The 25,998-nt window shown below is 50.4% G+C and overlaps 1 protein-coding gene across 1 annotated transcript; it reads right to left on the bottom strand.

The window, feature by feature from the left end:
* Window positions 1–12,584: 12,584 nt before the first annotated feature.
* Window positions 12,585–22,679, bottom strand: LOC134489802 (zinc finger protein ZFP2-like). Its single transcript, XM_063292668.1, has 2 exons — window positions 22,489–22,679; window positions 12,585–15,045 (listed from the first exon to the last, which is right to left on the bottom strand). Exons 1-2 carry the CDS (start codon window positions 22,677–22,679, stop codon window positions 12,693–12,695), a joined length of 2,544 nt encoding a protein of 847 aa, XP_063148738.1. The 3' UTR covers window positions 12,585–12,692.
* Between the last annotated feature and the right edge of the window lie 3,319 nt (window positions 22,680–25,998).

Genomic DNA, 25,998 nt, shown 5'->3' with positions numbered 1-25,998 from the left:
GGAGAAGAAAGACGGCACCCTACGGCTCTGCACCGACTACCGGGGCCTAAACGCGGCTTCCCTGTCCAACAAATACCCCTTACCCCTGGTGAAGGACATGCTCGCCCACCTGTCCACGGGCAAAGTCTTTTCCAAACTGGACCTTCGCGAGGCGTACTATCGCATCCGAATCAGGGAGGGGGACGAATGGAAGACGGCGTTCAACTGCCCCCTAGGCGCCTTCCAGTACAAAGTACTGCCCTTCGGACTCGCGGGGGCCCCTGGGGTGTTCATGCAGCTCATCAATGAGGTACTGCATGAACATCTGTTCAAAGGGGTCCTGGTCTACATCGACGACGTCCTTATTTACACAAAAACGCACGAGGAACATGTGACCCTAGTCAGGCAAGTCCTCGACAAGCTCAGAAGGGCGCAGCTCTATGCCAAGCCTACAAAGTGCGAGTTTCACAAAGAGCGCCTAGACTACCTGGAGTACCGAATCTCCGGGGACGGCATCGAAATGGACCCCGCAAAAGTCGAAGCGGTGCTAAACTGGGAGCGCCCCCGCAACAGATGCCAACTACAGAGCTTCCTCGGATTCGCGAATTTTTACAGGTCATTCGCCCGGGGGTTCGCAGAGATAGCCCTCCCCCTAACGGACCTCCTCAAAACCAAAGGGGTGGGGGACACCCGACGCGCCAAGAACCCAGGCACAGTGCTGAATTGGACCCCCGCGTGCCAGACCGCATTCAACAAGCTGAAAGCGCTGTTCACTACGGAGCCAATCCTCGCGCACCCGGACCCAGAACGGCCGTTCGTGGTCCAAGCCGACGCCTCAGACTTCTCCCTGGGAGCCATCCTGCTACAGAAAGACCCCACGGGACTCCTGAAACCATGCGCCTACCTGTCAAGGAAGTTCTCCGAGACAGAAAGGCGATGGCACGTCTGGGAGAAAGAAGCCTTCGCGGTGAAATCAGCGCTAGAGACATGGCGACACCTACTCGAGGGAGCCACCCAACCATTCGAGGTCTGGACTGACCACCGGAACCTCGAGGCCCTACGAACGCCTAGACGCCTTAGCCCAAAACAGGTCCGATGGGCCCAATTCTTCAGCCGCTTTAATTTCCAGCTGAAGTTCATGCCGGGCAAAAAGAACTTCCTGGCCGACGCCCTCTCCCGACTGCCCCAAGACGAAGAGCCCGCCCCAGACACCATTGGGACGGTCCTATCCGCCTCGCAACTGGGGATGGCCGTGACCACCCGAAGCGGCGCGCGGAGGCAGCTCGACTCTACGGCGCAGCCGACGGCGGGACAACCGGCGACCGGAAGAAGCCAACCGCAACTACCAGGGGGAATGCGCACGGACCTCGCCGCCGCCCTCAAAACCGACCCCTGGTTCCTGGCAAACCCCGACAAGGTAACGATGGCACAGGACCTGGCATGGGGGGAAGGCAGAATCTACGTCCCGGACTCGCAACGCCAGGCGATCTTGCATAGGTCACACGACGCCAAACAAGCGGGACACTTTGGGTTCCTCAAGACCCTACATCTAACACGGCGTCAATTCTGGTGGCCCGCGCTCAGGCGAGACGTAAAAGCCTACGTAGCGTCCTGCCCAACGTGCGCTAGGGCCAAACGGGCACCAGGCAAACCCGCGGGGCTATTACAACGGGTGGCAGAACCCTCCCACCCATGGGAGGAAATCTCTATGGATTTTATAGTGGACCTCCCACCCAGCCAGAAGAAAACGGCCATTTGGGTGGTGAAGGACTACTTCTCAAAGCAGGCCCACTTCATCCCCTGCACGTCGGTCCCATCCTCACAACAGCTAGCCAAACTCTTCCTCATCCACGTGTACAGGCTACACGGATGTCCCGCACGTGTGGTGACCGACAGGGGCACACAGTTCACCTCCAAATTCTGGCGGGCCTTCCTAAAGCTGACGGGGACCCAACAGGCCCTATCTACGGCTTGGCACCCCCAGACGGACGGAGCCACAGAGGTTCTTAATGCCACCTTAGAGCAATTCATACGATCATATACTAACTACCACCAAGACGACTGGGCTGAACTGCTCCCGTTCGCCGAAGTCGCATACAACAACGCCGTCCACACGAGCACGGGGAAAACTCCGTTTGAAGTAGTCTCGGGGCGCGACTTCGTCCCCATACCGGAGCTACCTCAACCCCCGGAACCCCAGGTGGACGCTAGCGACTGGGGACGGAAGATCGCGGAAGCATGGCCAGTAATCACGGCGGCGCTGAAGGATGCACAGGCAGCCTACAAAGAGCAGGCCGACAAGCACCGGCGCCAACAACCGACGTTCCAAGCGGGGGATATGGCCTACCTATCCACCAAGTTCCTAAAGTCAACCCAACCCTCGAAAAAACTGGGGCCTAAGTACATCGGGCCGTTCCGAGTCACGCAAATAGTGAACCCGGTAGCAATACGCTTGGACCTGCCACACAACCTACGGAGACTCCACCCGGTGTTCCACACCAGCCTCCTGAAACCGGCAACCACCTCCCGATGGCACCCAAGCACGCCACAGCCCGCACCGGTGATGATCGACGGGCAACACCACTTCGAGATAAGGGACATTCTCGACTCCCGCAAGCAACGAGGAACTCTACACTATCTGGTCAGGTGGAAACACTTCCCCCACCCGGAATGGGTGGCGGCGCACAACGTTAACGCGCCTGACCTGACCAGAGCATTTCACCGGGCATACCCCGACAAGCCACAACCAAGGTCAGCAAGCCAAACCCCCCCCCGCAGCCCCCCCCACCTCCCGTGCCCCAAGGGAAAGGGCCCCCCCAAGCCCGCGACTTGGGTGGACCTCCCCCCCCGGGACTCACTCCCCCCGCCCCGGGCCCACGAGGTGGTGACAAGCGCTCGCCAGCACCCTCCCCCCGCCCCCCCGGCCGCGGGGGAGTGGCAAGCAAGTCAACAGGGCAACCTGGGGGCAACGCCCAGGAGATACAACAAAGGCGACGCACTTTAAATGGGAAAAAAAAGAAGGGCTCTACCTGGAGCTGATAAGCACCCGACCAGCCACGCCTCTCTCCTCGCCGAACTGAGCCAAACAAACAGGGTGTGGCTGGAGCATGCGCACGCCAGGACGGGACCCGAGCATGCGCACCATGGACACACCCTGGGAAGGCACGTGGTAGAGGGAGGAGCAAAGGGAGGGGCGACAACTACTCCGGCAGGAATTTCAAAAAAAAAAAAAAAAAGTGCCGTTTGACAGCTCCACCGAAAAAAAAAAGAAAAAAAAAAAAAAAACCAGAAAACCGGGGGGGAGCACTATTCGGAAAGGGGGCAGTATGTCATGAGTGCCGTTGAGCTGAAGTCATCAGCGCAATGGCACACATGACAATAGCAAGGAAAAAGGTGAAGGGGCTCAAGATAAGTAGCCATCAACCCACAACGACTAACGGCCAACAAACAATAACTAAACGGATCACGGAGCACACCCAAGCCATCAGCGCCAATACAACGGAGATCGCCCAGCTGACAGCAATCACCAGAGGAATAGAAAACCTGATGATGGGCGATCCCGGAACGCCAGCGGGGCCTCACAACCCCTCACCCACCGGCAGGGCAACGTATTGGACAAAGGGGGGTGACGTGACCGCGAGTGAGGGGGCGCTGACCGGCGCGGGGTATTTAAACCCCGCACCGGCGCGCTCCTGTCACTCTCAGCTTTTTTCTTCCGACGCTGTAACTGCGCTGTGAATAAATCAGAGCCTGATCCACGAACCAGTGTCTGAGTATTATTCAGAGGCAGGCAGCGCATGACACCCAATAAGTTTCCAATTCTTCCTCTGACTCGGAATTAGTTTCACTTTCTGAGTCAGAGGCAAGCTTGGTTCTGACAGTTTGACCCTTTGGTACCTTGTTTACTAATGGAACTCTCTCTTTCCTCTAATTTAAGCTGGTTGAGTTTTTGTGGGCTGGGTATTTTGGCATGAGAGACTACAATTGTTTGTTCAACCCTTTTTGCCATAGAGTTGTTTGAAACCCTTTTAGTAAAGATAGCCGGATGGTAGCTAGATGGCGTGGCTGGGGACGGCAAGGATGGGAGGTGCAGCACAGCAGCCAAGTGCTGCGAAGAACCCTTGGGGTGGCCCAGCAGGCCCAGTACAGAGCCCAGCGGGCTCAGATGGAGCCCTAGAGCAGTGGAGGTGCAGCACAGTAGCTGGGTGGCGTGGTGAACCTTGGGGTGGCCCAGTGGGCCCAGACGGATCTCCCTGGAGCAGAAGAGGCACAGCGTGGCAACTGAGTGGCCTTAGGGTGGCCCAGTGGATCCAGTGGGTTGACTTTAAGTCTCCTGCGAGCCCCCAGCCCAGTGATTGAATGCTGTGCCAAATCGGGTGGGCTGGCAAACTCCCTGGGCTGAGGAGGCAAGTAGGCCAGTGAGCCTGCTGGAATAAAGAGCCAAGCACCATGGCGGATGGGAGCAACCTGGTGGGGGGTGGCCAACAAGACTCTCGGGGCAGCAGAGTGTCAGATCCCCCCGATCAAAGATTTCACAGAAACCCTTATCGGAGCATCTCCCATCATTTCCTTCTCCAAGGAATGGAATCTGTCTCGCCAGATGGGAGGGGGTGTGAAGTTGGAGTGTGAAGTGATTTATTATGGCTATGGAGGACATCAAGGACACGGGGTTGAGATATGCCAGGAATACCATCTGGATGGGAGGGGGAGTGACATGATTTCATGGGAAAGGGGACTAACTAAGAGAATGTAGTTTTTAAGTTAGGTTTGAGCGGGAAATCTTTATTCGCAGCTTGCCTTCTGTACCGTTCATTACGCTTCATTAAAACAGTTAAAGGAATCCCAACCTCCTGTCTGTGATTGTGTGAATGCTTGAATGATCAGGCGCTGACACAGAGGCTGGGGTGTAATCTCCCATAACAGCAGGAGCACGGTCCACAACAGAGAGCCATGGCGAGGCAAGTGGGCAAATGAGCCCTCAAAGTGAAGACCCGAGTGGGCCAGTGAGCCCCCTGGAGTGAGGGACCAAGTGCCCTGCTGGGGACCCTCCAGCGTGATAAGTGGGACACTGCCTCCCTGGTGTGAGACAGGGAGGGAGCCTGAGAGCTGATGAGGTGTGTATGTGGGGAACCTCCCTCCCTGAGTGTCAGGGAGGAGAAGTGGGTGGGGTGCCCCCTGCTGGCTAGAGAGACCAGTGAAGGAGGCATGGTAGATGTGGGGGTTATGGTTGGGTTCCCACAGTGCTGAGAGCAGAAGCTGAAGTGCTGGGGAACCCACCACCACCACACTGTGACTGCTTGATGTGTGGCTGTTGGATGAGTGGATGGAGGGACCCCTTACCAGGGAACATGGAGGGCCGGGATTGGGGGGAAATAGGAGTTCTGGGGAATTTAGGGCGGGCTATTCTATTCAGATGGTGATGGGATGGGGGCATCATGGTGGGAGTCAGAGGGCAGGCCATCTTTGGGGAAGATACCCCTGGTGTTTGGTACCAGCAGCGTGTTCTCTGCACTCAGACCCAGGCCATGGACAGCAGACCCATGGAGGTCCCAGCTTTCAGCTGTTGCTCTTGAATGTCAGGTCAGTTAACAAGGCCCCCCTTATATGTGATTTGATCACCAAAGAGGGGGCAGACCTGGTGTGTATTACTGAGACTTGGCTGGGCCCTGAAGGGTGGGGGGTAGATCTCTCAGGAACGTTCCTGGCTGGGTTTACGGTATGGCACCAACCGAGATCCCAGGGCAGGGGAGGAGGGGTTGTTGTTGTCATCCGGGAATCTCTGGTGGCCTTCAGGGGCACTGCTCCACAAGTGGCTGGTTGTGACATCCTATTCCTGAAGATGGGTTCCCGAGAACAGTAGGGATTGTTGCTAATGTACCAGCCTCCCTGCTGCATAGCAACCTCCCTGCCTGAGCTGCTGGAGGCCGTCTCAGGGTTGGCAGTGGAGTTCCCCAGACTTATGGTTCTAGGGGACTTCAACCTGCTGTACCTGGGCCATGCCTCAGAGGTGGCTCAGGAGTTCATGGCCACCATGGCAGCCATGGGCCTGCCCCAGATTATTCAGGACCCGACTCAGGACAGTGGTCTCACCCTGGACTTGGTTTTCTTGTCAGAGAAGTGGCAATGTGATCTGAGGGGAGAGTTAAATCTGTCCCATCATGGTCAGATCATGCCCTGGTGGCCTTGAGATTCTTATGCTGCCCCCCTCTGCAGGGAGGCAGGATGCATTCGATTGGTCTGCCCCTGGCGACTGATGGACCCAATGGGGTTCCAAAGGGAGCTTGGGGCTATACCCAAGGATCTGTTGCATGGTCCAGCAGAGGCCCTGGCTACAGCCTGGAATAGGGAGGCAGCTGGGGCCTTGGACAGGATCGTGCCCGGCATATCCTCCGGGATAACCTATGTCATAATTTATTTTTCTATCCCTTTATTATTTTTATAAATAATTCAAGGTGGTGAACATACCTAATACTCCTTCCTCCTCCTATTTTCCCCACAACCGCCACCCTGTGAGGTGAGTTGGGCTGAGAGAGAGGGACTGGCCCAGGGTCACCCAGCCAGCTTTCATGCCTAAGGCGGGACTAGAACTCACCACCTCCTGGTTTCTAGCCCGTTGCCTTAACCACTAGAACTCGCTCAAATTGGCTCACTAAACCAAACTGGCTTAAAAATGGCTCATTTTTAACTCAGAACCTGTTGTGCCAGATGCCACATGGAAGAGAGCCTTTTCTGCTGTGGCACCCACCCGATGGCACAGCGTCCCCTGGATATCAGATTGGCCCCAGCCCTGTGGGCTTTTTGTGAGGCCCTGAAGATGTGGTTTGGCCAACTGGCTGGGGACACCAGAGCGTAGTGGAGCTGTGCAGTGGCTTACTTATAGTTCTAACAGGATTCCCTCAGCTGTGAGTTTTATGTAATTCATGATGGTTTTCATAAGCTTTATATATTTTACCTTGTTTTTAAATTGTTGCATTGTTTTTTTTGTTCTTTTTATATTTGTTTCTAAGCTGCCCAGAGTCACTCACACACACACACACACACGAATATGGGCAGTGGGTGGCTATATAAATTTGAATGATAAACCTGTTGCAGTGCCTGGTGCTGGGAAGTCAGGATCAATGCTTAAGAAGGCCCTGAATGTTCTTGGGCCAGGCATGAATTCCCAGCCCAGCCCGTCTGCAAGAACCAGGGAATCCTCCCTCCGCTTGTTCAATAAGCAGGATCTAAAATGTTTGTATATAAGGAAGAAGTGGAGGGGTGAGGGTGGAGAGAGAAAGAGTTTTCTTGGGTGGAAAAGGAGAGGGAATCTGGTAGCAGTTTTTCAGGCTATGAAATTTAATTCAGTTATAAACTTTTGTGAACTATACCTCACTTCACAGAGTGGCTAAACTTCTGTAGGATTTAAATAGAGATGTGTGTTTGTGGGGGGTGGGGAGAATGGAAGGGGAAGACAGAATAGTTTAGAAATATCTGATCAGTTAACAATTACGAAGTGTTAAAACCCTGTTGCGTTTCTTTACCCCTTTCTGAGATCCCTCCTTGGATCAGCAGCTTTCCTGATTTTACATTAAGGTAACAGGAGAAATCCCAGAATTCTGACAAAGTCTTACTGGAAACAGTCAGTGTCTCTCTCTTACCTTCTTGGTGAGTTTTGCTAGGTGGCTACACCTTCCTGGATTCTCCTGCATCCTTTTCCAAGTTGGAGACAGTGATAGAAGATTTTACATAGATAGAACTTAAATACAAATGTATTTCGGATTCATATATTTTATATTTTGCATTGGTATCTTAGAACATGTGCACTTTTATTATGGCTCTGAAACCCTGTTTTATTTCCCTGAAGGGTTCTGTTGGTCTTCTTACTCTTCCTTTCTCACAGGCCTTGACAGATAGCTGTTACCATAGAAACAAGATCAGGTGTACATTCCAAGGACAGAGAACAGGTATTGTTTAGTTAACAGTCAAGGGGCCCTAGAAAGGACGGAAGGAAGGACGGAAGGAAGGAAGGAAGGAAGGAAGGAAGGAAGGAAGGAAGGGAAGGAAGGAAGGAAGGAAGGACGGAAGGAAGGACGGACAGAAGGAAGGAAGGAAGGAAGGAAGGAAGGAAGGAAGGAAGGAAGGAAGGAAGGAAGGAAGGAAGGAAGGAAGGTCCTGATATGGAATAATGATAAGGTGGGGTATGGCTAAGTGAGTAAGGGGAGGTATTCTAAAGGAGGGGTTGAAGGGAATGTATGTAAGGTGCCCTACGGAGGGGGTCCGGTGTGATCGCCCACCTCACAGCTCCCTGTCATTGCTTTTGCTCTTGAGTGAAGAATAAAGAGCTTAATTTCATGCAATTGCCTGCTATTTCTTTCATCCCGGCTCAAAAGTGAACCTGCTAAGGAAATAAAATTCTAACAGCAGCGGCCTGGAATTGCTACAAAAAGAAAAATGAGCAAAAGCGCCTGGGAGGTGACGGATATAGACAGAACCATAAATTAAGTCCCCACTTCAGATTCTGCCTTGCAGCACCCTTAAATATGGTGCTCTCACAGTTCACCCCTTTTATCTTCAGAGAGATAAAAACCATTTTTGTCAACCTGCGTGTGTGTGTCTGTGGCGCCTTTGAGTCAGTGTTCACTCCTGGGGATTGTCAGGAAAACTCCCTGCAGTTTTCTTGGCAAGCTTTGGGAAGTGCTTTGCCCTCGCCTGCTGCTGCTTCCAAGGGCTGAGAGGGAGGGGCCGGCCCAAGGTCACCCAGCTGGCTTCGTGCCCGAGGCAGGACTGGAACTCAGGGTCTCCCGGCTTCTGCCCTGGTGTCTTAACTACTACACCAAACTGCCTGCCTTTGTCAAGCTTACAGCTAGACAATGCCAAGCCCTGCACAGATTTGACAAACCATATGGTGGGCCTGAAGCAAATTGTTGTTGAATGAAGGTAACACTTTGATGGAACTTGAGTGGTGCCACCCAAGATTCCTACCAGCCTTCCCTCCTCTCCCTCAGGATATGCTCCCTCAGCTATCTAGTTTCTCTCCCACGGGGCTGTTTTGAGGGACCTGCTTCTAAAAGCCTAGGGGTTACCTCAAGGTTGTTAAACAGCTCTTTTGGAGTGTGTGGAAGTAGCCATGTTGCCCACAGAAGGAACAGCACGCACACCTGCACATTCAAACTGGCATGAATGATTAGGGGCAGCTTAGTGCCAGGCGGGATGCATATCATGTCCCCAGCGGAAACATTTCAGTATTTCCTTTTGCAACCTGATTGAATACTGAAATGTTTTCTTTTAAATCCAGGAATCTTGTGACTCGAAGTCAAAACATTTTCTCCGGTGCCTCGGAGAGACTTGTTCAGCTGGTTCATGTGGTGAAAGATGTCCTCTAAGAACGCTAGTTTTTGCAGCCGTTCTCCATCTCCAAAGCCCGCAGCAAAATGCGGAATACCGTTTTCTCGGAAATACACTTGCAATCCTGCCTTCCGCTCAACACCCTGTTGAGAACCCTTCCTCTGCTGAGCCACCATATTTCTGTGCACAACAGGAGACTTATGTGCTCTTTGCCCAGGTTTTCACACAGTTTTTTAAGCATTCTGGAGTGAACTGGTCTTTGTTAACCTGTTGTGTAACATCACCCAGAACCTTCTTCATCTCATCTCCAAGGGTTTTTGACACCAACACCTCTCTGTGAAGAAAGCAGTGTGTTGTGGCAACATCAGGATTCTTTTCTCACAAGAGAAATGAAACCCCTCGTGGAGCCAACCGTTGAGGGAGCACCATCAGAACAGAGGCCAACACGGTTCCTCCAAGACAGACTTTTTGTTTTCAGATACGAAGACAAAACATTAAATACTTCTTGGCCTTTGCTTGTTTCAGGTAGTTCTTTGCAGCAGAAAAGGAGTTTCACCATCACTTACAACTCTTACAAATGACATAACATGACATTTATTGGTGAAATCTCTTGACTCATCAACGCGGATAGAAAAGCAGCTGATCACACAAAACCTCTTCAGCATCACGTGACGTGTCGTCAATATGCTGACTTATTGTACGGTTTGACTGTGGAACCTTTTCAGTGTCTTGTACTGACCGCGACAATGTGGTGGTGCTGAAGCAGCGCAGCAGGATGGCGGTGAAACACCCACAACTTCCCCAAATTTCATGCATATGGGAGTAAGGGAAGTGAGGGATATATTGCAAAGGATACGCATAAGGCGCGGCGTCGACCGTGTGGGGGCATGTGAGAAGCACAGCACGGGCCAGGGTGGGCACACGAAGGTGCGAGGGGGCGCGAAAGATGCAGCATGGGTCAAGGAGGGTGCACAAAAATGCAAGGCAGTGTGCCAGAGGTGCAGCAAGGGGTCTGCAGGGCTGCACCAAAGGCGAGGTGCAGGTTGGGGAGTATGCGAGACACATGTGGGGTTGGAAACGGATGGTGCTCAAGACTGTGAGGAGTGTGCAAGAGGTGCAGCAAGGGGGTGTGCGAGTGGCATATGTGTCAAGGAGGTGTGTGCATGAGGCACGGTGCAGGTCAGGGACAGTGCAAGGGTGCGAGGGTGTTGCAAGGGTGCACGAGAAGCACGGCACAGGTCAGGGAGGCTGGGAAAGGGTGCGGCATGGGCCAGGGAGAATACACAAGATTGCGAGGGGTTTTTCAAGAGGTGCAGCAAGGGTCAGGGAGGGTGCGCCGGTGGCGACACTTACCCACCATTGACTTTTTCCTGCAAAAGTCCCACAAGCAAAGACCTTGCTAGTAGGAAGCTGGCAGGAAGGCTCTGAAATCACCATCCAGTTTAGACTATTGGCATCCCCATTGACTAGTGGGAAGGTGTCAGGAAGAGTTGGAAATGAGGATCACGTGACCTCCGCTGACCGCAGCAGTGCTGAAGCAGCAAAATTTCATTCACACGGGAGTAATGGGTCTTGGCATTTGGTAAGTTAGCCCATTTGAGGTACCTTGGTTCAAAGACTGTTGCCCTCTGATGCACTGTTTTGCGCAATTGAAGGTTACAAACAAACCAACAGACACAAGAGTTTTAGCAGTAAATAAATATATATTTTTAGTAGGGTTTGTGGGGGTCTAATTTATTGACTCTATTGTAAAGGGGTTACTTGTTGGAAATTCCACTGTTCCCTTAGTGTCAGTTTTAACGGGTCTCCTTTGTATCTTTGCATATTCAAATTCAATTAATATTCCTTTCTTTCTCTTCCGCACTTAATTCTTAAGCATGAGATAAATTATTGTTAATGTTATCCTCAGACTCATACCCACTGACCCACTTTTTCCCTTCTGGGGGTTTTGTTCTACATATGAGACATCTCCCAAAAGAAAAAATATGAATTGTTCGCAGAATGGTAATAAAAAGAAACAGACGATCTGCAATAAACCACTGCAGTAGCCCCCCAGCCAGCCATGGCCTCTCCAAGTCATTCCATTCCATTCCCTCTGTCCTACTGTCCCATTTTATTCCCCAAAGACATCAGTATTCCGTAGCCACTTAGTATACTTTGTCCTCCCTGGGGTGGATTCTAAACACTGTTTTAGAATGCAAGATTTTGCATTATGGTATGGCCCCCTCAAAGATCTAGAGGCTTCTGAAGCATTTCAAGCGTTTGCAGCTCCTAACCGTAATAAAATGGGGCATCATAACAGGTGTGCACAAAAATATGGCACCAAAAAAGAGCGAGAGAGAGTAAGGAAGAGAGAATTAAATGTAATTTGAATATCTCAAAGCTTAACAACTTTGCAGAGGTTTACATTTGAAGCCACTCAGACCTTGAGGCTCAGGCCAAAAGAGCCTCTTGCTTCCTCCCCACCCTCGGCCTGGTCCTGGTTGTTGAGTGTCCCTCTGCAAAGGGATCATGTGCAAAGGGATCTACTAGGGGGAAAAAAAGTATTATAACTTGATCTCTGAACTGGGTTCCTAAAATGAACAAGCCTTGAATTCTTTGGTGACTTCTGAACTCAGCAAAATCAGGACCGCTCATCTGCATAGTTAAAATACCACTTAGCGGCTCCAAATAATTTTCCTCTCTTTTCTTGTAGGGATTCCATGGGAAAACTTAAAAAGAAGCCCTGAGAAAGGAGGGAAAGAAATGGAAACATCTCCCATGTCTTGGGAAGGAGCTTTGCCTTACCTCAGCCCCACGTTCACAGCAACGCTGACACTACCCAGTTTCTTTCCTTCTCAAAAGCCATGAATGGTTCTTACACAATCCATTTCTAGACATAAAACATAGTCCAGTGTGCGATTCTTTTCTCCCATCTCCACCACCAAGGGGGATGCAAGAAGCAGGCACCTCCAAGCAAACACGATCACAGCAGGGGCTGTTCACAAATCTGAAGATCCTACGCTCAAAACTACAATCCCTTTTCTCTTCAGCTCAATCTTCCTGCCGCTCTTATCCATCATGTTCAACTGCAAGGCAGAAGAGCCTTTCCGTCTGAAACTTTACAGTCCTTTTGTCACTGTCACAAGCTTCCCTAATATATTCTCTCATAAAATCTGAGTGCTCCACTCTTTTTCTCATGTATCTTTTAGGACCTGCGGCAGCTTACTGGGGAGTTCTGATGATAGCCAGGTACGTGTAGTTGGCCTTTCTCAAACTAACATTTTCCATTTTTTTTCCTCTCCTCCCTCATCTCTCATACTGAGACATGTTTGACCAAAAAGAATCAGTCCAGAAATTAAATACTTAACTTTTCAGCTGGATATCCAATGGGAGATGAGAAGAGAAATTCAAGCCTTCTCTACACTCATCACCTTCTGCCCCTTATGGATTTTCTTGTGTCTGCTAAGGGAAAACTTCTTTGTGAAGCACTCTCCACAGTCTGGACATTTGAATGGTTTCTCTCCTATGTGTAAAACTACATGATTTATAAGGCCAGACCTAAGACGGAAATCTTTCCCACAATCTGGACACTCATACGGCTTCTCTCCTGTGTGAGTCCTCTGGTGTATCACCAGCTTGGATTTGGAACTGAAACATTTCCCACAATCTGGACACTGATACGGTTTCTCTCCTGTGTGAGTCCTCTGGTGTACCACCAGGTCAGAATTCCGAATGAAACTTTTCCCACATTCTGGACATTCATACGGTTTCATTCCTGTGTGAGTCCTTTGGTGCATCACCAGGCTGGATTTCCAACGGAAACTTTTCCCACAATCCGGACACTCATACAGTTTTTCTCCTGCATGAGTCCTCCGGTGTATCACAAGGTTGGAATTCCGACTGAAACGTTTCCCACAATCCAGACACTCATACGGTTTCTCTCTTGTGTGAGTCCTCTGGTGCTTCACCAGGTCAGAATTCTGACTGAAACTTTTCCCACAAACCAGACAGTCATACGGTTTTTCTCCTGTGTGAGTCCTCTGGTGTATCACCAAGTCAGAATTCCGACTGAAACGCTTCCCACAATCCAGACACTCATACGGTTTCTCTCCTGTGTGAGTCCTCTGGTGCAGCACCAGGTCAGAATTCCGACTGAAACGCTTCCCACAATCCCGACACTCATACGGTTTCTCTCCTGTGTGAGTCCTCCAGTGTACCACAAGGTTGGAATTCCATCTGAAACATTTCCCACAATCCCGACACTGATATGGTTTCTCTCCTGTATGAGTCCTCTGGTGTTTCACCAGGTCAGAATTCTGACTGAATCTTTTCCCACAGTCTGGACACTCATATGGTTTCTCTCCTGTGTGAGTCCTCTTATGTATCACCAGGTCGGTATTCCGACTAAAACGCTTCCCACAATCCAGACACTCATACGGTTTCTCTCCTGTGTGAGTCCTCTGGTGTATCACCAGGTCGGAATTCCAACTGAAACGCTTCCCACAATCCGGACACTCATACGGTTTCTCTCCTGTGTGAATCCTTTGGTGTACCACAAGGTAGGAATTGCGACTGAAACGTTTCCCACAATCTAGACACTCACATGATTTCTCTCCTGTGTGAGTCCTCTGATGTATCACCAGGTCGGAATTCCAACTGAAACGCTTTCCACAATCTGGACACTCATAGGGTTTCTCTCCTGTGTGAGTCCTCTGGTGTATCACCAGGCTGGAACTCCTAATGAAACTTTTCCCACAATCCGGACACTCATACGGTTTCTCTCCTGTGTGAGTCCTCCGGTGTATTACCAGGTTGGAATTCTGACTGAAACTTTTCCCACAGTCCAGACACGCATACAGTTTCTCTCCTGTGTGAGTCCTCTGATGTATCACCAAGTGGGAATTCCGAATGAAACTTTTCCGACAATCTGGACATTCATATGGTTTCTCTCCTGTGTGAGTGCTCTGGTGTATCACCAGGTTGGAATTCCGACTGAAACTTTTCCCACAATCTGGACACTCATATGGTTTCTCTCCTGTGTGAATACTCTGGTGTATCACCAGGTCGGAATTCCGACTGAAACGCTTCCCACAATCCGGACATTCATACGGTTTCTCTCCTGTGTGAGTCCTCCGGTGTCTCACCAGGTTGGAATTCCGACTGAAACTTTTCCCACAATCCAGACACTCATACAGATTCTCTCCTGTATGAGTACTCTGGTGTCTCACCAGGTGAGAATTCTGACTGAAACTCTTCCCACAATCTGGACACTCATACGGTTTCTCTCCTGTGTGAGTCCTCTGGTGTCTCACCAGATGGGAATTCTGACTGAAACTTTTCCCACAATTTGGACACACAAAGAGTTTTTCCCCAGTGAAGGTCCTCTTGTGATTCACCAGGGTGGCGTCCTTGCTAAAGCTTTTGTCGCCTTGAGAACACTGGTAGGGCTTCTCACCAATGTCAGTCGTCTCATGCATAATCAGCTGTGATCTGTAATCTGTGCTTTTCCCACAATATACACCTCTGTGGGGTTTTTCCACCAATGATATTCTTGGATTTTCGAGGAGATCGAAACGATTTCTGATCCTTCGTTTGGTGGTGCTTTGATTCAAGCGACTGTTTCCTCCCTCAGAGGGTGAGGTTTGCGTTACTGTCTGCCCTATGTGGCTAGCCAGGTGACCTCTTCCTCCCCACTGGCTTCCAGAAATTGCCCTCTTTTTCGGAATTTGGAAATGATCCCCCTTGAACTTTTCATGGAATATTTGAGTTCCACATAATCAATTTTTTCCAGCTCAAAAACTCTCTTCCTGTTTTTCTCTCCCTCATCTGTCACCTGCTGGGGAAGGAGAAGAGTTTTCGGGTTCTCTGGAGAAAGTGGAAAAGATTTGATTGCTGGCTTGATTTGCTTTCCTTTTTAATGCTGCTTGTGATTCTCAGTTGTCGCAAAGGCTCTTATTGGTATCCTCTTTCTCTGTAAGATTCACATACAAGTCTTAGTTTAGTTATTGTCTATAAATTGGCTGCACAACGTGTGCAAACAACAACAAAACAGCAGCATACGTTACAATGAAAAAGGAAAAGTGCCAAAAGGCTAGATTAACCTCTAACGTTCATGATGATTCATTTGACACATAGAAGACTAGCAAGGTCTGAGTTCAAATCCTGTACTTCACTTGCTGGCTTGGGTGAATCACAGATTCTTAGCACTTGAAGGGTTATTGTCAAGGATATCTGGAAATGCTGGGGAGAGATTCTGCGCATACACATATACGCACACAGAGAGAAATAGGGATATACACACACCTATGAATGTACATATGTAGAAAATCCATGTGGATTTCAGCCTGCAAAAGGTCCCAGAAGTGGCTATGGTCAAACTGGGGCTGGGGGGGCTTGAACAGATGAAATGGTGCCCAAAGCCTCTGCAAGGTTAAAAGCAGCAGCTTTGTCCATTCAGCTGCTCAGCTCCAAGTAAGAAAAGGGCAGAAAATCCTGTCCACAGCCACTCTGGGCACATCACCATACAATCCAGGTAGTCCTCCTTTCTGACTGTAATTGGGACCGGCAACTTTGTCACTAAGCAGCTCGGTCATTAAGTTGCTCTCCGCGTGAGATGGGTGGAGAATAAATTGGATATATAAATAACATCCTACCCCCATCTCTTGTGGCCTTTCAAAAACAACTAAAGACCTGGTTTTGCCACCTTGCCTGGGGTGGGGAGAGAGGTAATCACTCCTGGAGATGGCTGGTGCCCTAAAACGGCCCTTTAGATATATATGTGTGTGATATTTTAATTATCATCATCATCTGGATTTTATACTATATTTATGTCCTACATTGTATTTGATATTTATGTATGTTTATGATATTTTAATGCTTTTTTCGCTATTGTAAACCGCCCAGAGTGCCTCCTTTGGGGGGAGATGGGCAGTGGCAAAATTTAATAAATAAATTGAAATAAAATAAAAAAATAAAGATGACGTCATGTGAACGTGCTGACTTACAACATCAGTTCTGGCTGCGGTCATTAAGCGAAGCACCGTGGGTCATTAAGCACAATGTCAAACAACCATGATACATGAATGGAAGACCACTAGGAAATCCTGTATTTGTTGGCTAGACTTGGCAGTAAAAGGAAACATCACCATGGGTTGTTAAGTGCGATGTTATTATCTGGAATTTTTAGGATTCATTATCAGCTTTTTGAAAAAGGTGATATTAGCATTTAAGCATGGCATCCGTGCCTTCTTTTCAAGTTCAGGAAACCATGTTTTCCTTTTACCCAAAACCCTTTCTTTCTTTTACGTGCAAAAAACAGCCTTTTCAGCAACTAAATAGAGCATATTCTGAAAGTCCTTGAATACACTTGCAAGTTTTAAGATGATACAAAACCGGCAGGGAAAGGGAGTGTCGTAGCCCATAAATTTGCCACCTGTGGAATGTTATCTAGATTCAATGTTTCCTATTGTTCAATTCTCACATGTAATCAATGTCTTTTATTGTTTGATTACTTGCCTTATGACGTATCACGTCTACCAAATGTATGTGTCATTTGTCTCTGTACCCTGTAAAAGGACTTGACCCCCCCTTAATAGAGGCGTTTGCCTTTGCCTGAAATACTTTGTGATTCGTGTTTTCAGGTAGGCAAAAAGCCACTCTGCAAAGTTAGTCTCTCTCCCAAGTTCAGGGACCAAGTTTTCATCAGCTCCAGCCAAACTCGGGGTGCCTGAGTTTCTAGGCAACAATGTCACATGACCGTGACTTGCGGCTTCCTGCAGGATTCTCCATTGATTTGGCTTGTCAGAAGCCAGATGTGAAGGTGGCAAAGAGCAATCACGTGACTGCGGACTTCTGGTGGGGATATGGAGGACTGAACAGCTTTGCCTGCGACCTCCACGGGCAGAACTGGAATCGTGGCAGTTTTTTCCGGGCACAGCCTGGCTTCTCCTGTAGCCCAGAGCGTTTTTCTGCTTGGAATTGACCCATTTGTCCTTCAAATGGTGAGTTGCAGCCAGAAGATCGCGGACCGCACGTGCGATCGACCGGTAAGACTTCACTGGGAGGCTGGGACTTCACCATTTCCACCATTTCTGAGCTGCACTGCAGCCCTTAAAGGGACAGTAAGTCCAGCCACCCCATTTCTTAAACACACAGTTTATTGTTGTTTTTTTTTAAGTTTTTCTACCCTAAGAGAGGCTTTCTACAGAAAGAAGACATGGACTCTCTTGGTGCTTATCATTTCTGGATTTAATTTTTAAATTTTTAAGTCTTGGCTTGTTTTCCCTCCTAAAGATTAAGGAGGACTCAGAATAAAGAATTGCCTTCCTGTTACTGTTTTTGTACTGAATTTGAAGGATCGATATTTCCCTACGCGTTGGATTTGTTGTTTTGAATCGTCAGCTTTCTGTTCACTTTCTTTGGGATTTGCTTGTTAAAGTACTTCCTCTTGTGCCAATTTCATTTGGAACTTTTCTATTAACCCATTAACTCCTATTTGTGCAAGTCAAGTACCTAGGGGGCGCCATAAGCTACGGCCTGAAACATGGAGGATTTCAAGGAGGCTTTTTCAGAGTCCTGTTATGAGCCTGAGCAGACCTTCAAAGAGATTCTTTTGGAGGGTTGCCAATCCACTTTGCAGACTATTCGGGACTTCGGGGAAGAAATTATTTCTAGGCTGTGTCATCTGGCTGAAGATGATATGGAGGAAGATGAAGGTTTTGTTAAGGATGGAACTGAGAGCCAGACTGAAGTAATGCCAGATGAAGATTACATCGTGGTGGTGAAGGGGTTAAGGCAACAGTCTGAGCTGCAGATTACAAGGAGGGATATTTTTCTGAAGGACTGTTATGACTTTCTGGGGAATTGTTATGGGAGAGAAGAGAATCTGCTTTGTGAGAGGTTTTTTTTTTTTGCTGAGAAGTTTGAGATTTTAAGGGGGGCAGTTGGGCTGTTTGATTCTTGCAAGAAAGATGCCTTGGGTGTAATAGGGAGATATGTAAATGCTTTGGTATACGTTGAGGTGGGGTAAAACTACAAATATGTAATTGGATTGATAATGAGGCTATTATGATTTCATTTCTTTTTAATGATTTAGATTAAGATTTATTTTATCTTCTTAAGGTTTGTATGAATTTTAAGACTTACAAGGTATTTAAAAGGTATAATAATAATTGCTTGGTTTTTCGGTTTAACAGGATTAAGATTGCTGTGGTATAATTAATCATAAAATTAGATTTTATATGTTTTTACAATTTGATTTTTATCATAGTGGACAAAAATATACAGAATAGCAGTGGGAAGGAAATAATTAAATTAATGTTGTTTTACAGGGGAGGGAACTTGATTTAGAAATTTATATAAATATATATAAATGTTGTCATCCAGGAGTCTCTGGTGGCCTTCAGGGGCACTGCTCCACAAGTGGCAGGCTATGGGACACTGTTTTTCAAGTTGGGTACCCGAGAACAGTTGGGAGTGTTGCTTTTGTACCAGCCTCCCTGCTGTCCTATTCAGACTATGAGGTGGCCAGACAGAATTATCATCAAAACTCTTTATTAAAAACTGTACCAGCCTCCCTGCTGTGTAGCAACCTCCCTGCCTGAGCTGCTGGAGGCAGTATCGGGGTTGGCGGTGCAGTTCCCCAGACTTATGGTTCTGGGGGACTTCAACGTCCATCCCTGGGGCATGCCTCGGAGGCGGCTCGGGAGTTCTTGGCCACCATGGCAGCCATGGGCCAGTCCCAGATTATCCAGGACCCGACTCAGGACAGTGGTCTCACCCCAGACTTAGTTTTCTTGTCAGAGCAGTGGCAACGTGATCTGAGGGGAGAGCTGCATCTAGCCCCATTGTCATGGCCAGATCTCGCCCTGGTGACCTTGAGATTCTCTTATGCTGCCCCCCTCTGCAGAGAGGCATGACCCATTCAATTGGTCCGCCCCCGGCGACTGATTGACCCATTAGGGTTTCAGAGGGAGCTGGGGGTTATACCTGAGGATCTGCTGCACAATCCAGCGGAGACCCTGGCCGCTGCCCAGAATAGGGAGGCAGCTGGGGCCTTGGCCAGGATCATGTGTGTGCAACCTCTCTTGTCCCATCGAACCAAAGACTCCCCATGGTTTACGGAGGAGCTGAGGGTTCTGAAGAGGATTAAGATGTCTAGAGCGCCGCTGGAGGAAGACAAAGACCAAACGTAACCGCAAACAGGCTAGAGCCGCTATTAGTGCCTACTTGTGGCAATAAGAGTGGCTAAATGTGAATATTTCTCCGCTCTTATCGCGTCCACAGAATGCCGCCTGACGGCCCCATTTAAAATCACTCGATCCCTTTTGGGGAAGGTGGTCCCAGTTACCCACCTACAGGGTCGTGCAGAGTTTTCTGAGCATCTGCAGGATAAAATCGCTCGGAACTGTTCCAAGTTAGGCTCTAAGTGTGCGGCAGGGTCCGTGGAGATACCAAGAGAGGGTACTTACCCAGTTATCTGGGAACAGTTTGATCCTGTTGGACCCGAGGAAGTTGACAGGATCCTCCAGACAGTAAATGCCACCACTTCTCATCTACATCCCTGTTCCTCCTGCTGGTAAAAGCAGCTCAGGAGGTAACATGTGGTTGGGTCCAGGCGATGGTTAGTACATCCTTGAGAGAGGGGGCATTCCCAACTGCCTTTAAGAAGGCATTGGTACACCCCCTCAAGAAGCCATTGCTGGACCCTACTGTGCTGGACAATTTTCACCCAGTCTCCCACCTCCTCTTTTTGGGGAAAGTGGTTGAGGAAGTGGTTGGGTTGCAGTTCCAGAGGGTTCTGGATGAAACGGATTATCTAGACCACTTTCAGTCAGGTTTCAGGCCCATATATGGGACAGAAATGGCATTGGCCGCACATACGGATGATCTCTGGTGGGAGTGGGATGGGGGCAGTGCATCCATCCTTGCTCTTCTTGACCTCTCAGTGGCTTTCAATACCATCGACCATGGTATCCTTTTGGGGCAGCTCAGGGAGTTGGGGGTGGGTGGTGAGGTTTTGCACTGGTTCACCTCCTTCCTCCAGGGCTGGTCCCAATCAGTGTTGATAGGGAGCGAGAGATCCAGCCCGCGACCCCTCCTTTGTGGGGTGCCGCAGGGTTCGGTTCTCTCCCCGCTCCTTTTTAACATCTGCATGAAACCGCTGGGTGAGATCATCTGTCGCCATGGAATGAGGTATCATCAATATGCTGATGATACTCAACTATATACCTCCATCCCGAGTGACGTAAGTGAGGCTGTAGCCACCCTCTTTCGGTGCCTGGAGGCTATGGGGGTCTGGAGGGGAACAGCAGGCTTCAGCCGAACCCTGGTAAGATGGAGTGGCTGTGGGTTAATGGCACCTCCATATCCGGGAAATTGTCATCTTTAGTTCTGGATGGGGTTGCACTGCCCCAGACAGATCCACTGCGGAATCTGGGGGTCCTCCTGGACTCACAACTCCTCCTCGAAGAGCAGGTGGCAGTCGTGGCCAGGAGGGCCTTTGCTCAACTTTGTGTTGTGAGCCAGTTATGTCCTTTCCTGGATCGAGAGGCCCTTTGAACAGTCACTCATGCCCTGGTCATCTCCCATATAGACTATTGCAATGCTCTCTACATGGGGCTACCCTTGCAGAGTATCCGGAAGCTAAAACTGGTCCAGAATGCAGCTGCGCAGACTATTTTTGGTGCCCCTAGACTGGCACATGTAATACCCCTACTGTGAGAGCTGTATTGGGTACCAGTCTGCTTCCGGGTCCAATTCAAGGTGTTGGTTATTACCTTTAAAGCCCTACATGGCATGGGGCCAGGCTACCTGAGGGACTGCCTCATCCCCATTACATCAACCCATTGCACTCAAACATGCCGAGAGGCCATGTTGCAGACCCTGTCCGTAAGAGAACTCCATCTGGCGGGGTTCAGGAGGCGGGCCTTCTCTGCAGTAGCTCCCGCCCTTTGGGACATTCTGCCCCCAGAGGTGAAGTTAGCCCCATCGCTCCTGGCCTTCCGGAAGAACCCTAAGACTTGGCTCTGCCACCTCGCTTGGAGCGGGGAGGGGAGTAGTTACTCTTGGGGATGATCTCCTTAAGAGTGCTCCTCACACACATGGACTGAGTTACATCTTTTTGCCACTTGGATTTTATTCTTATTTTTACATATATATTTGACAATTGTATTTAAATGTATGTGTTTGTATGTATATTTTATGGTTATTGTTTTAATTGTTTTTACTGTAAACTGCCCAGAGTCCCTCTTGTGGGGGTGGAGGGGAGATGGGCAGTGGCAAAATCTGAAAATTAAATATTCTTTACTTAATGGGAAGGAGCAATTGCATTAGTGATTTGTATATGTGTTAATGGAAGGATTTATAAAAATAATGTGATCTTGGTTTGATATAAAGTCAGGGATTGATTATGGAAATTGCTCTATATTCTGACGACCGAGAGGAAGCTCTGGCGTGGGCTGGTCCATGAAGTCACGAAGAGTCGGAAGCGACTAAACGAATAAACAACAACAACAACAAGCTCTATATTCTTCCTACTGAAAGTTGAAAGTCACCTTTCTATGTAATCTTTAAAAACTATTTTTCTTGTGACTCTCACTTTTGAAGTTTTCTTTTTTTTACTTTGTAGTTCTTTGCCTTTTTTTAGTTTTTACCTTTGTTTTAAACTTAAAAAAATGCTTTTAAAAAAAGCAATCATGTGACTGCAAGACTCTGCCACCAGGGTAAATGTGCATTGGTTGCCAGCACCCAAATCACTTTGAGGGCCACATCTTTGAGGACCAGTTGGAAGTCTCCTTTTCAGCGCCATTTGAACGGTCACTAAACAAGAGGTAAGCGAGGACTACCTCTACACCTGAACGCCCCAAATCGCCCCCAGTGGCTATTTTAAAAAAACGGCTGGGTCAAGCAGGGTCGAACCTGGTTAATACAGGGATGGGAGAGTGTGTTGGCTGGACTCGGAAGGAAAAAAAAAACAAAACGTCCCGGGAGGCAGCAGTGGCAGATCCGTCCCGTGCGGTTGCCAAGGAAACAGCATCTCCCCAAAATCACAGAGCGTCAACGCGGACGCGAAGGAGACCCTCTAAATCTCCCGACCGCCAGGAAACTGCCTGCCCCGGTTTCAAAGCGCGCAGCTCCCGAGGCAGGAAACGCGGGGAGGGGCGGCGCGGGGCGCAGCCGGCGTTTTCCGGCGGGGTCGCTCACCTGGCTCTCCCCGCGGAGGAAACGAGGCAGCCCCGCGCGCTCCCGCCCTCGCCTCCCTCCCGGCCTCCGCTCACCTCCCGCCGCTGCTGCTCCGACCCCGCGAAGACCACAGAGCGCTCCTCCGCGCCGCTCTCCCCCCAGGCGGGAGCCGGAACAGGAACTTCCTCTGCCCTCCTCCTCTCCTCCGACATCCCCTCTAGCCATCCAGTTCTCCATTGTTTCAACTCCCCCGCTCCCCCTCCCGTTGGATGTCGGTCCTCAGCAACCAGAGACGCCGCTGCTGGATTGACAGCTTTCTGGCGCGGGGGTTGCTTGTTTCTACAGCGCCATCTAGCGACAGGAGGCTGAAAAACCCACCGGTCTGGTCTCTACCTTAAGGCGTTGGCGAGACGTTTTGGTTGATTTTGAGCCATCCAGTCCTTTTCGACTCCGGGCGACCACATGGATAGATTTTCTCCATGACGACCTATCCCGAACCTGTTCTTTGAGGTCTCCCAAGGGTGCACTCATCGCCACTGCAACTGAGCAAGAAACTTCCTTTGAAGACGGAGAACCAAACCAAGGGAAAGCATCCTGGGGGGAAAAGGTGTGCAAACAGGCAATGAAAAATGCACCTCCTTTAGCGATCAGTGAGGACTGTTCCAGGCAGTTATTCCTCTTGGGGCTGCAGGATAACTCCTCAGAACGTACCTTTGCAACTGAGCAAAGCTTGAGGAGTGAAGCTTGTCCCTACGTAGCGTTTCAGATTAGCTCGGGGCTGGGCCCTAAAAGTCCATGAAGTACTTGTTTGTGTGCCCTAATCCGTTGCCAGCTTGCCAGCTTCATCCTTTTAATAGAATAATGAGGCACGCCACAAACCTGGAAGCGTCCACCGGCATTGCTTCCCAACCACATCTAGACAGTAAGTATTGTCCTTCTATTTCTATTATTGCAGAGCCTGTTGCTGCATTTTCGCAGGGCTTGGCTCTGGGTGGAGATCAAAAAACGGTGGGTTTTTCAGCCTCATGTGGCTAGAGGGCGCTGTGGAAACAAGCAACCCGCGCGCCTAGAAAGCTGTCAATCCGGCAGCGGCCTCTGCGGTTGCCGAGGACCGACATCCGCCGGGCGGGGGGGCTGGAAGGTCTGGCTGTGATGGCTGGAGCATAGAGCTGCTGGGGACGCGGCTGGGCAGCCTCGCGCGGGAAGCGCGCCAGGCATTTTACATCAACTAGCTGCGCGGCAGTGGGAAGGAGCTCGCCCAGGGTGGAGGAAGCCCGCGTTGGCTTGCGGTGGAGGGAGGAGGCAAGGAAGACGAGACTGCCGGAGCGTGGATGAGGGCTGCTTTTTGTTGTCATCGCCGCGCGGAGGTGAGGGATCTTGCTGTGGCGGAAGCAGAGCTGGATCGGGCTGGTTGCAAGGGCCGGGGCTCTGTAGCCGCAGTCCCCTTCTGCACGCGGGCGGCTAGACATTTTCGCCGCCCCCTCGATAGAGAGCTGGAAGGCGTTGTTAAGAACTATCCGCATAAACTTCATTGGCAGCCATTGTGACCCAAGATGACTGACTGAAGGACCGTGTTAGAATGCTTAGGGATGTTTAGCTCCTCCCCTGAGATACTGTCCCCTGCCCATGGGTGAGAGCCGGGGAGGGGCTTGAATCACAGGGACTGTAACTGGAGCCTAAGCAGTCTGGTGAGAGGAGACTGGCTTAAGGCATGGTATGGTTGGGGGATGGGGGATGAGGAGAAGGGGCCCCTCATCAACTGGAGGTGCTGAGTGCTTATATTGCAGAAGCGCCTCCGGTGCCTAGGAGCCTTGCTGGGAGTTGTATGTTGTACGTGAGGTGGGGGGTGTGGGCCTGGGCCTCGAGCTTGAGAGACAGGGGAGGGGGAAAGGCTCTGGAGGGATGAGGGCAGGCTATAACATCCCAGTAATGACGGGTAGCGGGAGATACGAGGGGCAAGGTTTTTACATGGAAGGGGCCACGGGTATATCGTTCCTGTGGCACATTCCAGCCCCTCGAACTCACTCCCGGGCCCCGGTTGGCAGACTTTCAAGGCCCTGGGTTGTCGGCTGCTGCTACTAAATGCCAGGTCGGTTTGTAATAAGGCCACCCTCATCCATGATTTGATCGTGGATGAGAAAGCTGACCTGGCTTGTATTACGGAGACCCGGCTGGGAGAGGAAGGGGGAGTTCCCCTTTCTGAGATGTGCTCAGCTGGTTTCCGGGTGTGGCACCAGCCGAGACCCCAGGATAGGGGTGGTGGTGGTCATCCGGGACACTTGGGAGGCATTCAGGGGCGCTGCTCCCCAGATTGCCGGGTGTGAGACCCTGTTTGTTAAGTTGGACTCTAGGGATCAGTTGGGACTGTTGCTATTGTACCAGCCTCCCTGCTGCGTAGCAACCTCCCTGCCTGAGCTCCTTGACTCCATAGCTGGCCTGGCAGTGGAGTTCCCCAGGCTTATGGTCTTGGGGGATTTCAACCTGCCTTCCTTGGGGTCGGGATCAGAGGTAGCTCGGGAGTTCATGGTTACCATGACAGCCATGGGCCTGTCCCAAGTAATCCAGGGGCTGACGCATAATGGTGGTCGTTCACCTGACCTGGTTTTTCTGTTGGAGCAGTGGCAGAATGCTCTGAAATTGGGGGAGGTTTGGGTTTCTCCCGTCATGGTCAGACCACTTCCTGGTGAACCTCCAGTTCTCTGGCGCCACCCCCTCCTCAGGGAGGCTGGGCCTGTTAGATCGGCCCGGCCCAGGAGACTGATGTATCCAGTAGGGTTTCAGAGGGAGCTCGGGGGTGTTCTGGGAAGTCTGCTGCACGGTCCGACTGAACCTCTGGTGGCCACGTGGAATGTGGGAGCGGCCATGGCTTCGGATCGGATCGCGCCTGAGTGGCCTCTCTGTGCCCATGGCTCCCGCGGCTCCCCGTGGTTCGCAGAGGAGCTGTGGAAGTTTAAGAGGGCTAAGAGACACCTAGAGTGCCGCTGGTGGAAGACGCGGAGCGAAGACGATCGAACACGAGCTAGAGCCGCTATTAGAGCCTACCTCGTGGTGGTAAGGGCGGCGAAACAGGTTATTTCTCCGCCCTTATTGCATCTGCAGATAGCCGCCCAGCGGCCCTGTTTCTGGTGACCCAGACTCTCCTTGGAGGGAGTGATACAGGCGTCTACCTTCAGGGCCGTTGTGAGGAATATGCTGAGCATCTGGCAGGTAAAGTCGCTCACATCCACTCCTTGTTGGACTCCAGGCTTAAGGCAGGGCCAGTGGAGGCTGCGGGGACTAAGTCTGGCATGGTTATCTGGGGGGAGTTTGATCTGGTTACACCTGAGGAAGTGGACAGGGCCCTTGCAGCTGCTAGTTCGGCCACTTCTGTATTGGATCCATGCCCCTCCTGGTTGGTCAAGGCTGCCCGGGAGGAGGCACGTGATTGGGTTTGTGCGGTGGTTAATTCCTCGAGAGAGGGGGTGCTCCTGCTGGCTCTTAAGGAGGCGGTGGTGCGTCCTCTCCTCAAGAGGCCATCACTCGACCCCACTA

Source organism: Candoia aspera, chromosome 2, assembly GCF_035149785.1.
Source record: "Candoia aspera isolate rCanAsp1 chromosome 2, rCanAsp1.hap2, whole genome shotgun sequence".
Lineage (NCBI taxonomy): Eukaryota > Metazoa > Chordata > Lepidosauria > Squamata > Boidae > Candoia > Candoia aspera.
The sequence above is the reverse complement of the archived record's forward strand: the minus strand, read 5'-3'. Positions and strand labels throughout refer to the sequence as shown.

What these genes read in the sequence shown, in the direction of transcription:
- LOC134489802 (XM_063292668.1), bottom strand. Translation starts at nt 22,679, where the DNA reads ATGTCGGAGGAGAGGAGGAGGGCAGAGGAAGTTCCTGTTCCGGCTCCC. An exon ending in TCCTCCGCGGGGAGAGCCAG is followed by an intron (nt 15,046 to 22,488) that starts GTGAGCGACCCC and finishes TGGAACTCAAAT; the next exon opens with ATTCCATGAAAAGTTCAAGG.